Here is a 12,288-nt window from a genome sequence, read left to right on the forward strand (position 1 = left end):
GCTCGGGACTGAGCATGAGGATGATTTTTCTTGACTAGGACATGGAGACACAGCATGGCTTCGGCTGGGAACCACAGCATCTGGCTTCAAGTACTCTCAGAGAGGAGAATACGATCAAGATCCCTGTGAGAATATCCGTGACTTTCACAAAGACCAGACCAAAAAAAAATACAGTTAGTCTGGATCTTGGCTTGCATCCACTTTCTGAATAGCTCTGGGATAGGCTAATATAAATAGCCATAAGGGGGTTTATACACTGGAGAGGAAATTCATGGAGGTAAACGTGGCTGTCTCATGGTGGCTTGTGGCTACTGCAGCCTAGCGTGGAATGGCACAAACCCTGTAGGGGTGGGGCTGCAGTGTGCCCCCAAAAATGGGCTCAGTGTTGATGTGGGTCACTCCCTCAGGGAGCTGGAAGGTGAACGCCCGCAGCAGGCTGGCAAAGAAAATGAAGAGCTCGGTCCTCGCTAAGTGCTCCCCCAAACACACCCGGTGCCCTGCAGAGGGAAGAGGAGAAGGACAGTGAGTATCTAGAATTTTTCAGTCTCAAAATCACTTAGTTCATCAACTCATCTGTCTGGTCAGTTCAAGCTGTCAGTGCATTTACCTGCTGAGAATGGTAAGAAAGCTTCTCGAGGGATAAAGTTTCCTTCTTTATCCAGAAAATGGCCAGGATTGAACTGTCGGGGTGTCTCCCACTGCTCAGGGTCATACAGAACAGATGCTATATTTGGTATAACAATGGTGCCCTGCAAAGAAGAAACTGTTGTTTCAGTTCCAACTGCTAGTGCCTGTCACCCATCAGCTTATGCCTGATGGATAAAACTTGTTGCTTGTTGGCATTTGGGCAAGTGCCAAGCTGGGCAGGGATGTCTTAACCACTGCTTTGGCAAACCAGTTTCTCCTCTCAGTCCATCCTCTGCCAAGTAGACCTGGTCTCTGCAATTGTGATGATGGGCAGGAACTTTAGGCTTCCCTGGCAGAGGTCTTATCAGCTGTGTGAGCACCTACATGCTAAGTAAAAGACTTTCATTCCTCAAGTCACAAATAGTAACTCTTCCCCAGGCACCACATTCCTGAGTTTAATAGAGAGTAGTTTATAGATGGAAAACTGGTTACAAAACTGAATGCCTCTCTGCCAAAGAAAGAACAGAAGCTGAAAATGTGTCTGTACCTTTTTGAGAGGGAATCCCAGGAGTGTTGTGTTCCTCACACACAGTCTGGGGACGCCGACAAAGACAATGTTGCTGAAGCGCTGAATCTCATGAACCACGGCATTTGTGTAGGGCAGTCTTCTCCGATCCTCATAACAAATTAACTGGGAAGGACCCAGAACAACATCCAGTTCCTTCTGCACTTTTGCTGTGGAGAAATATTCACCACTTCAGAGGAGAAAAATGCACAAAATACTTTAGCTGATCACTTTTCTTGAAGCAACAGAAAAACGTATTGTTTTAACATAGTATGTTAGGTTTATACCCTGTCATTTAATACTATTTAATGCTTGAGTTTAGTATAGGATAATAAAAATTAACAGGAAAATTCCACCACTCTCACCTTGGATGTCTGGATTCACCACCATATAGAGCAGTCCCCAGTACAATGTAGTGCTTGAGGTCTCTGATCCACCAAGGAAAAGATCATTTATGACATGTACCAAATTCTCTTCATCATACTTGGGCCTGGCCCCCTCTTTAGACTGTAGATGGTGATAAAAGTTGAAGTTAAAGCATAAAAATTTGGTTATCCTGTATGCCCTCTGTGTGAGAGCTATGAGACTTCCACAGCTGCCATGTGCACAAATAGTCAAAATTACAGTTTTTGATGCATACTAAGAATTTAGCAGTTTCCCAAACAGGCATAGTAAGGCCGCATTGTTGTCTTTCATGAGGTGGATTATTCTTTCATCACAAAAAGGCAGTTCTGTGCTTGATGACTTAATCACAAAAACATCAAAGCACACTACAAGCTTGCAGTTAGCCTAGAGTACACTTATCAGCAAGTGCCCTACAACATGTCACTCCTTGGCCTTGGTATCTAATGGTGCTAGAAAATGCCAAAGGAAAACATATCTAAATAAAAGGATTTCAACAGATTGTTTTGAGAGTAATTTCTTTTCTCAGTTCAGCATAAATGTGAACTGATGGGCAAGAGGTGCCCATGTATTTCCTTCTGAATAATAAGGGAGTAAAATTAAAATACAACTAGAGAAAATACATTAGGCAAAAACATTTTCAAACCTACAGACGGCAATAAATTGCACTACTGACACCAGTGAAAGGTGCATCTTTGCCTCTAAAATGCTTATTTTAGTACATCTTGTCATACTCACTCAGATACTGAGTGTAAGATGATGTATCAGCTCCTTTCAGAGCCCATGAGCCAACACTGTGAGGACACAGCAGCCTGAGTAGCTGAAAGCTTATGACCAGAGGTAGAAACTATGTAAACTTCATCTACCCTAGGAAAGAGATGTTTCTTTTACCTCCTGAAAAATTTTAAGCAGAAACCATAGTGCTGTTGGCAGAGCCTCTCTGGCTCAGAGTCACCTCCCACTATGGAAAATAACAGCCTGGGCTGGGAAAAAGATTAATGCTGATTATGGCATTGTTCGTGAAATTGTTTTCTAGGCTGTCCAATTTGAATATAGGGGCAAAGCCAGCCATGCCCCAAACAGTGTGGAAGTTAGAGGTGACATAGGGATAATGATTGCCTGCCAAGGGAGAAACCAGACAGTTATATGGCACAAGGACAGCCAGTGCTGGAGCACACACACTGGATCCCAAAGAAGCATCCCTGCTATTTCAGGGCAGCTATTTGTGCATGTGTATTTAATCCCACTGTAAACATGAGCCTTGCTGTAGAAGGTGAGGTGGTCTATCAAAGTTATGTAGTCTACAGGAATAAACTGTCTCATATTTGTTACAGGATTGAAGTATACTCATGGATATTTATGGAAAGCAGACAAGAGCTCATGGGTTCTCCTCCTATCATAGCTGATGGTAATTCATTCATTTAACCAAAACACAAAACTGGATGCCTTTCTGAGACAAGTGAGTTAGTAAGTCCCAAAATATTGTATTCACGTTAAGAAGATTATGAAATGTATGAAACTATGGTAGGAGGGTCACACTGAGTGATTTAGTGGTCTGTTTGACCTTTATACTTCATAACAGCATGATCAACCAGAATGAACACTTACTTTCTCAATCTCAGCCAGGTAAAAGTCAATGAAATCCTGTGGTTCAGCTGGTATCCCTCTCTCTACATGACTTCTGATCTCCTTCCTTGAAAAAGAACTCAGGACATCATAGCAAGCCAACGCCTTCTTATGAGGGCCAGGAAGGCGACACAGCAGCCAGGCCAGGATTTCATACATCTGCAGGAGTGACACACAAGAGGTACCATGACTTCTGTGTCACTGACAAAGCTGCTTTTAGACACACCAAAAGTCTGAATTGTCCTGCCCAGAAATGTTGATAGTGGAATAAACAAATTAATGTTGCTTTGAGCAGACTTTTGCCATCATATGGGAGAGCTTTAATAGTAATTTGACACAATTCCAAGGGTCAAGGCAATTCTGACAACACTCCACTCTTGCCTCTAATTTCACTTGGCTAATGAAGATCACTATCTGACCTCACTTCTGCACAGTTGGAGACCCCAGTTCCCACACACTAAAAATGTAAGGACATCCTTTCTGGATACCATGGGGCTACTACGATTAACAGGTCTGCAGCCTCAAGTAACTGCTAGAATTTTTGGAGCTCACAAAGGGAATCATGGTCTGGGTATCACTCTAAGATAAGGGCTAATTTAGTTCTCCTGATCAGAGTCCTCGTGCCTTCTAAGGGGCAATAATCGTTCTGATGGTTAACAATATCACATCCTCAGCCTGCTGAGTGTATTTACACACACATTTGTCAGCTCTAGGTGCTGTCCTCTGTCTTGGATAGTTCTGTCTGTGCAGCATCTGCCATTCTACCCTGCCCAGCAAACAGCAGTTCTATCTCCTCTCCTTAGTCTTTCAGACCTAACAAGCAAGGTTTCTGTAATTTTAAGTGACAGTTTTTAGGCTACTTCATTACCACTTCTCCACTTTTGTTTCCCTTCAGAATCACAACAAAAGATGTCCAAGACCCTAGAATATGTTTAATGGATTATTACACTTCAGAACCTACTGTAACACTTCACTGGATCTCAAAAGAAAACAGTTCTAGAAATACCTTAAGATCCTGTTTGCCTTTTTCATCCTGTTATCTGTTAGTTTACACCAATCCCTTTCCTCTTAACATTTGCACTGAAATGTTCTAAACTCATAGTAAGTGAGTTTAGAATAATTAATCTTATTAATTAATCTCATTAATTCCTAAAATGTTTTGTAATTTTCATTTTGTACTATTACAATTTTTTCCATTCTCATAACTCCAGTCCGCAGAGTCTACAAACTCTTCCAGCAGGATATCCTGAACCTCCTCTGTATCTTAACTCCTGGTTTTGATCATCCACAAATTTAAACTACTTTTTCATTTTTAACTATGGAAAAGTTGTATAGGGCTAGTCTCATACAACAGATTTGTTGAATAGCTTTACTGCCAAATCAGCATTTGAGTTTGCCTTTTCCTATAAAACTCAAAATGCCAATTAAATTTGGTATGCAATCCACATTCCCCATTACAAACAGCTTGTCCCTCTTTAATGGTCTAAACCACAAAGTCTAATTCATAAGGAATACATCAAGTGCATGTCAAGATTCTCCAAGTGCAAAGTTGGTCTTTATGGTGTTTTGTGGGAAGAAGCTACAAAAAAATCTGACAGAACTTGGATTGTGAGACTGTCAGAGAATGTACATATTGTTTTTGCAATGTGTGAATGGTGAGCTGTAACACAGTAAGGAAAAGATTAATAATGAATATTTTATCATTTGTGAGGTAGAGAAAAAAGAAAACTTTCAGCATATGATTTGTAGAGTGATAAAAAGCAGAAGAGTTCAATAATACCCGTTTTTGGAGGAGAGAAGTAAAGAAAAGTGGGAGGAGCAGCACTGCAGAATTCAAATATGTTACCAACTCTAATCTCAAATTAAATTTAGAGGTTTCTCTTATATAGTTTCAGAAATACCAAAAGACTTAAAGCCCTAAACTTGCAAAAAACCCCAGAGAGTTCCTAAAATTTGCCTTAAAACCATGGATGCAGCAATAAGGTCCCTCCCCAGGGACTCTTCTTAGCTCCCAGCCTACATTTGCCTATTGCTCTGTATTTAGTGAAGACCCATTTTTGTATCTGCTCTTTCACTTTCTACCTATTTCAGAAAAAAACAGCATATGATTTACTCACCTGATGAACAAAGCTGCCTGCAAACTTGAATATTTTCTCTGTAGCATGGATCAGTTCATGGAAGGTTTTGTCATCATCGGAGAAGTGATATCCAAAAACCACAGCACAAATTACATTTGAAATAGAATGGAAAAGAGGGAAAGAAGGATCCACAGGTCTTCCTGCAAACACCGTAATTGGAATTCACTCTCAGTGGGTTTTTTTCAGATGATCTTTATACAGATAGGACTAGATGTTATTAAAGATTTGATAAAATATTCTCTTTATCAAGCTGGGGTATGAATGAGGACAGAAATGTGGCACTAATATGAATTAATGAAAATAAAATATAGTCTTAGAACAAAGTACACTGTTAAACTGTTTCCTCATAGCCCTAAAACAATTTCACAGCCCTTCCTGTGAAATAATGTTGTACAGCTGAGATCTGTTCTAGGGTATCACATCGAATCTGTTCTCAGCTGTGAGGAGGAAGAAAAGAGAGAATGTAGTAGAGAAGGACATAGTGCCACTGGAGATGAACTAAGGGAAGTCAGTGACAGACATTCAAAAATGTAAAAACTAATTATAAGGAAATCTTGGAGGAATGTGGGAAGGTTTAAGAAGAAGAGTAGACAGGAACTGCAAATAAATATAATGAAACTATTACAGTGTCAGCTGTGAGCAGTAGATCATCTCTCTGATAATTTTTTCTAAAGTTATGAAGCAGATATGCATAAAAAGTGATTTAGATAGAAATCATCCTGTCATGGACTGTAGGATTAATCTGATAATCCACTGAAGTTCCCTCCCACCTCCTACTTTCTTTGTTTCTCTTGCCAATAGTTACTTAACCAATAGTTACATAGCCAGGTAGACATTAAAATACACAGGGAACCCAATGTCATTGAAATTTGAGGAAATTACTAAGCTCTGCAATACTCTTCAGTTACCCATGGCAGGCAGCCTGAGAATGGTTTGGCTGTGCAGTTCAGCAGCATCATTTACAATATATCACAGACAAATTATCAGCCCATGGAGGTGAAATTTCAGAAGTTTCCAGCTTCACTACATGTATGAAGAGCTATATAACAAAGAAATATTTGTGATTCTAGGCTCTATCTGCTCTTGTGCTTTGGTAAGTTTGGATATATCACTACAAGGGGTAGGTAAGTTTGCATACTGAAGATATGGATCCATATCCAGGCTGAAAAGTGCCTGATTTCTTAGCAGGTAAGATACCTTTTAGGTTCACAAAAAACTCCACCAGGTGAGAGGCCTCCTCTTGCACTCGATGCTCCAGGCCTTTTTTCCCCATTCCCAAATTGCGTAGAGTCATTATTCCAAAACGTCTCTGCTGCTTCCAGGAGCGACCACTTGCAAGTATAATACCTGAGGGTGTTTCCTGGCATGTTAGTATTTTCTATAGACATGAACAATTCATTTAAATATTATAAAATACATGGAGTAAATCAGGGAATACACTGTGATACAAGTATCTTTAGGTGAAATTATTGGTAACCAAAAATCATAGCCAAACATACCCAAACTATAACTAGACCACTATTCTTAATATTGAATGTAGTTAATAATTGAAAAGAGCAACCTAAGGATTTTCTGACTGCTTTATTTCTTGATGTCTTAAAAAGCCCTGAAACACCTTAAGATGCCTTTTTAGGAGATCTGCTTTAGCCATACTCAAGTAATCACGCTCAAGACAGGAATAACTGAATGAATTTCCACAGAGTAGAGTTCAGGACAGGGTACGTTTGTGGAGATAGAGATCAATTAATGTGATGGTTGTAGGTTGAGGTGATGAAGGTGAAAGATAAGGAACATTTGGGCTCTGTTTTTATCCTGGAAGAGACAACACCCCATTAATTGTTAGATTGCACTCCTGGTCACCTGGAGAGCCCTGAACTGCTGCTGTGAAGATGAGGCTTCACCCAGCTTTAAACAATCTGTGTCTGCTTTGGCACAGCAAATGCAGGGGCAGGAAAGAGAGACTGCAAACTTCAGGAATACTCTCAGAAGAAGTGGATTTTCCTGTGTTGGAGGCACTCTCACAATCAAAGGGTATTCACAAAATGTTTGGGTGTGTCCACAAGTACAGAAATGCGAATCCTGAAGTAGGGTTTTATGTCTCTTCCTCATGATGGAAAGTGTTTGGCAATCACAATGTATATGGTTACCAAACAAGTATTGCATTCATGTGATGTACAGCAAAATCATGTGTACCACAATGGATTAGGTTGTGATGAGGGCAAGATTGCTGGGTTCTGGGTGGATCACATACAAACATCTTGAATACAGCAAAAAGGTCAAATAGAAACAACCTGGAGTGTTTCCTAGGCTAGGGAAAGCTCACTGCAAAAGGCACCATGGAAAACAGGTAGATATTCTCAAAAGCCAGCGGAGGACTTGAACAGTATCTGATGGAAGATCATTTTGAATGGGAGGGCAGAATCTAACAAGGCAGAGCAGTTTTCAAGTCAATATTCTTTTACTCTATTAATGGCAGAAAAATCTCACCTTTTCCTTTGGCCAGTGCTCTGAAGAAAGGTGACAGCAGCCTCCCAGAAACATCTTCAGGGTGTGTGGTCATGCCATCCTTCACTGCTTGAAATCCATTCAGTATAATCACAGGGACCCACCCAAACCACAGAGTGTAAATGCTACCATGAGTTTTTGCCAGCTGTAAGTGGAAAAGGTGCCAGAAAAAGAACGGATGAATCCCTGTATATAGATCTTGTACAGACACTGTAACTGCTAGTCATCAGCCCAGTGGACAGTTCTGTGCTGAAAACATCATCCTCATGCATATAGTGTAGCTAGAAGCAGGAAAAAACTGTTGTTTTGCTGAGAATAAGGCTTTCAGCAGACAATTTTATTTACCCCCGGGGGGAAGTTTTCTTTTCAAAGCACATTCTGCAGCAAAAGAAAGAAAACTTTGTACTTTATGTTGCATTGCCTCCAACCCCAACATTTTGTACCTTGTTAACTGAACAGCCACACACTGCACCACCCTGGGGCTCTGTGCCTCCAGCGAGTCCTGCCTTTGCAAAACGAAATAAGCTGATAAAACCTGCACCATCTGTGTGCTCCAGGGGAGGACAAGGACACAGAAATTAGCCAACAGCCATGAAGTGCCACTGGGCTGCATTTGAGTCCAGGGTTTCCTCACAGTACTGAGGAGAGCGCTTAGATTGGACACAGCAGAGGTATCCAAGCAGGCATGGGTGTATGGCAGAGGAATTCAAATCATGCACAGAAAAAGCATTGTATAAGTATGGACTCTGCTCCAGCACACCCACAATGATACAAAAAAGGTGGCAGAATGTGTCTGAGGTGCCACAAAAATTACAAAAATTGATCGCAAAATCCAATTGATTGCACCAGACCCTTTCTTCTCCTCATATTTATTTAGATTCTGGCTTTCCTTTCCCTGCTATTGCATCACAGCCTGAGTCTGCCCTGCACTCACTGGCCCATGTGTGCTCTCAGGCATTCACCTGAACTAGAGGTCACCTGCAAACCATCAGAGGAATCACTGCAGCTGTCACTAACAAGTGGCAAACAGTTTTCAGGAGCTGTTGGAAGATGGGGAGCAAATGCCCTTCCTGTACTACAAGCATTTATGCACCATATTACCCCCTTTGTGATCAAATTAGGCAATGCCAGTGAGAATTTTAAAAAGTATCACATAGGGACAGCAGATACAGCTATCACTACAGTGGATACAGCTTCACACTTAGCAATGCAGAAGCATCTTTTAGATTATTGGTATTCTCCAACTTTAATAACAAGTCGTAAACTCTGTCCCCAAGTTGGCTTGATTCTTAAGGGCATTAAGTTTTGCATGAAGACCCCATATTCCACATAAGAAGGTGATATTCCTCATATTCAACATATTCCTCAGTTGTAGGCATCAATTGATCTTTATATGTCTACACCTTGTCTGTGACTTTCACAGACTTAAAACCTTCAATTAATCACACTTTTTAAAGTCATGGCTAAAAATAACAAATTAAGAGCATATTAAAATAAATACCTCCATCAGAAGATCCCGATGAAACTGAAAGTTCAAGTGCACCAAGTTTCCAAGCAATGGGAGAGGAGTTGGTCCAGGAGGGAATTGCTTGCAAGCTTTTCGCAGCCTGAGAAACTCAACAATTAACAAAAACATGATCAGGACTATAAAACCTTGAGTTACTGTTAGCATTTCTGAGCTAATTTATCAGCTGATTTATAGCTGTCTCTACCAGAAAGGAGGTACTGGAGCTAGGAAATAGTAATCTTGCTTCTTGTTCCACCAGTTTTGTCTGCAGACTGAGTTCTACAAATCTCAGTTCCTTTCCCTCCCCCTGTCCCTCCCTCTTCATCAATGCCTGCCCTTTTCCTGCACCCCATTTATTTGCCATACTGAGATGCATCAAACTGATCCCTGATCAAAAGCACATCTCTCTGCTTACAGCAAGCCTCAGTATTGGAAGGTGGGATCACTTGTACTCCAGGTATTTTTCCTGAAGCTTGTGTCAGGGAACTGCTGGTGTCCCTTGGGAGATCTGAACTGGGGTGACACCAGGTGAGAGCCCTTGCTCACCACTGGACATGAGATGAGTGAAAGTCACTTCCACCTGTCTTGGGAACTTTAAAAGATACTCAGTGATTCACCTTACAATGACTTAATTCAGATTATGAGTGATACATATAGGTTAGACTACACAGTTACAATAGTATAGGGTATGTATTTGAAATAGGTTAGATTGGATATATAGTATGTACTTACAATAGGTGAGACGTTCCAGGCCTTTTAGTCACAAGCACTATTTAAATGTGGTTGTAAATTCAAACTTGCCTGCCAGTACACAGTTTACACAGGCAAAACCAAGTCTAGTTACAGACCAAAGATGCAATTAGAAGATGAGATTGCTACATGTGATTTCTGAAAAATTTGCCTTGAGTGTTCAAACTTTTTTTTCCAGTAAATGGAAAAAAAAAGTGCATTTCACCAAGTCAGCACTAATGACACAGTTCTTTAAAACTCACATTACAATTAAATAATTTTAAAAAATCACATTAAAACTTTTATATTCAAAAATTAAATATGGAAGTCCAATTCTTCATATACTTTTGTTAAAAATGTAACCTAATTGAAAGCTTCATGTACCTTGGTTTATTTTCTACTTTTTTTTAGTCTGTTTCAGAATCCTGGCTATTATTACCAGTTCTCAATAAGTTTACAGGACACATTAAAAATCTGTCCTCTGATAATGAAGGGATTCATACTGAGTTTGAAACACAAACAGGGGGAAAGCTGTGTGTGCCAGTAACCAGAGGATTCAATCTTGCATTGCAAAGACAAAGTGTCGTCACTAAAAATGAGTTCAAGTCTGAACAAGAAACTGCTGTGCCCTCCAACACAGACATAAATGTGGTATTTTGCAAACCTGGCAGCATGAAGAAAGTAATGTGACTCAGTGATAGCCATCCACCTCCTTCACATGGCCAAGCTTTGCAGCTTTGGTGGGTACAGGCATTCCTGTGCTATACAGAAAAGGCAACATGGGCAAGTGTCTTTTATCACCTTATGTGTTCATATAATGGGCAATGTGATGGGAATTGGCTGAGGTGTGTTCCATGGCTTTGCTAAAAGCAGTGCAAATTAGGTACCATTGCCCATTATGGGACTGAAATCAGCAAAACATAAAATTGGAAAAATTTGTTTCTTCAAAACAAAGTATCAGTTTCAAATTTTAAAAAAATTGGAAATAAAAGGAAGAAAGATAGTTCTGTGTGCAGACAACTGAAGAAGAAGAAATTACATAAATTTTATAAATAGACTAAATGCAACCATGCTCATCTCTGTTTAGTCCATATTCCATTGCCTAATTTTAGATGTTTCATATTGATATTGTATTAGTATTAGTATTTTGGTATCAGTAAATGAGTTGAGTTCTTTCAGAACATGTGTCAGGTTTAACTGGAGTCAAATCACAGTGTCAGAAGCAGGATGAAGTCAGATGAACCAGCCAGCAGTTTATCCTGCCAGATGTTGTTACTGTTAGCTTTCCTTTTCCAGTGATTTTAAACTTCTCCAACAGTCTGAAATCAGATGCATAAATAGTTACTTCCACCCCTACCTGATGTCACTGGATGAGCTGTGCTGGAAAGAAAATCAGGATCTTGTGTTCATATGGACCTGCTCCTGTCTAATGCATCCTCTTGTGGACAGACTATCAGCAATATTTGCTGGGTTTGTATTTTTGGCAGAAAACCCAGCTTACCTAAAGGATGGTAAGCCAAAAAAGGCAGTCCAAAGAAATGGATACAAAGTCAAAACCAGCAAGTTTTAATGAGAGTTATCAGGAAGCCAAAGTTAAGATTTTTAGTGGACTTAAAAGCACAGTGTGAGGTAAGTCTCAGGAAGATTAGTACAATGCTTGCAAAAGTGAAGCTGTGCAGGTAATGCAACAATCAAACAAGCATGGTCCTGAAACATTTGAGCAAGCAAAGGTTTAATTTCAGCTCTGGGACATCGGTATTTCAATGCAAAGAAAACTGTGACATATTTGGCAAGAGGGAATGTCATATTGGAATTAGGATCTCTGAAGCACAGGAACTGTTCATACACTAGGCACAGAGAAGCAGTCAATTGCCTTGAGTGAGTCTTCAAATAAATATAAATATTAATCATTAAAAAATAAATATTTAGAAGTGGAAATTGCACAATACATTGCTATGCTTTTTAAATCTTTGCCCACAGTTGTCTTCAGAAACTTGCAAAATTCACCAGGTGGAATGAGCCTAAGACCTGGGAGCATTAAGGCTGCAATTCAGGTGGCATGAAGAATGGGAAAAATTATATAATTGATGTTAATATTCAAAATAAATATGAAAAAAAGCAACAGGAATGGGGCTGGCACCCCTGGTCCTAATTGCTACAAGACCTTTTGTCACAGAGAGTTTGCCTAA

At 40.0% G+C, this 12,288-nt stretch overlaps 1 protein-coding gene across 1 annotated transcript; it reads right to left on the reverse strand.

Moving 5' to 3' along the window:
* Nucleotides 1-318: 318 nt before the first annotated feature.
* On the reverse strand, nucleotides 319-9,535 carry LOC134556271 (cytochrome P450 2J6-like). Its single transcript, XM_063408649.1, has 9 exons — nucleotides 9,365-9,535; nucleotides 7,846-8,008; nucleotides 6,556-6,705; nucleotides 5,338-5,498; nucleotides 3,203-3,379; nucleotides 1,558-1,699; nucleotides 1,175-1,362; nucleotides 608-749; nucleotides 319-497 (listed from the first exon to the last, which is right to left on the reverse strand). Exons 1-9 carry the CDS (start codon nucleotides 9,533-9,535, stop codon nucleotides 319-321), a joined length of 1,473 nt encoding a protein of 490 aa, XP_063264719.1.
* Nucleotides 9,536-12,288: the final 2,753 nt, after the last annotated feature.

Source organism: Prinia subflava, chromosome 11 (genome assembly GCF_021018805.1).
Source record: "Prinia subflava isolate CZ2003 ecotype Zambia chromosome 11, Cam_Psub_1.2, whole genome shotgun sequence".
In the NCBI taxonomy this organism is placed as follows: domain Eukaryota; kingdom Metazoa; phylum Chordata; class Aves; order Passeriformes; family Cisticolidae; genus Prinia; species Prinia subflava.

Bases quoted from the DNA above. Each gene is read 5' to 3' on its own strand.
- LOC134556271 (XM_063408649.1), bottom strand. From the start codon at position 9,535: ATGCTAACAGTAACTCAAGGTTTTATAGTCCTGATCATGTTTTTGTTA. The intron at 8,009-9,364 runs GTATTTATTTTA...TTCCACTTACAG, and splicing joins ATCGGGATCTTCTGATGGAG to CTGGCAAAAACTCATGGTAG. The intron at 498-607 runs GTAAATGCACTG...TTCCCTCTGCAG, and splicing joins TTTCTTACCATTCTCAGCAG to GGCACCGGGTGTGTTTGGGG.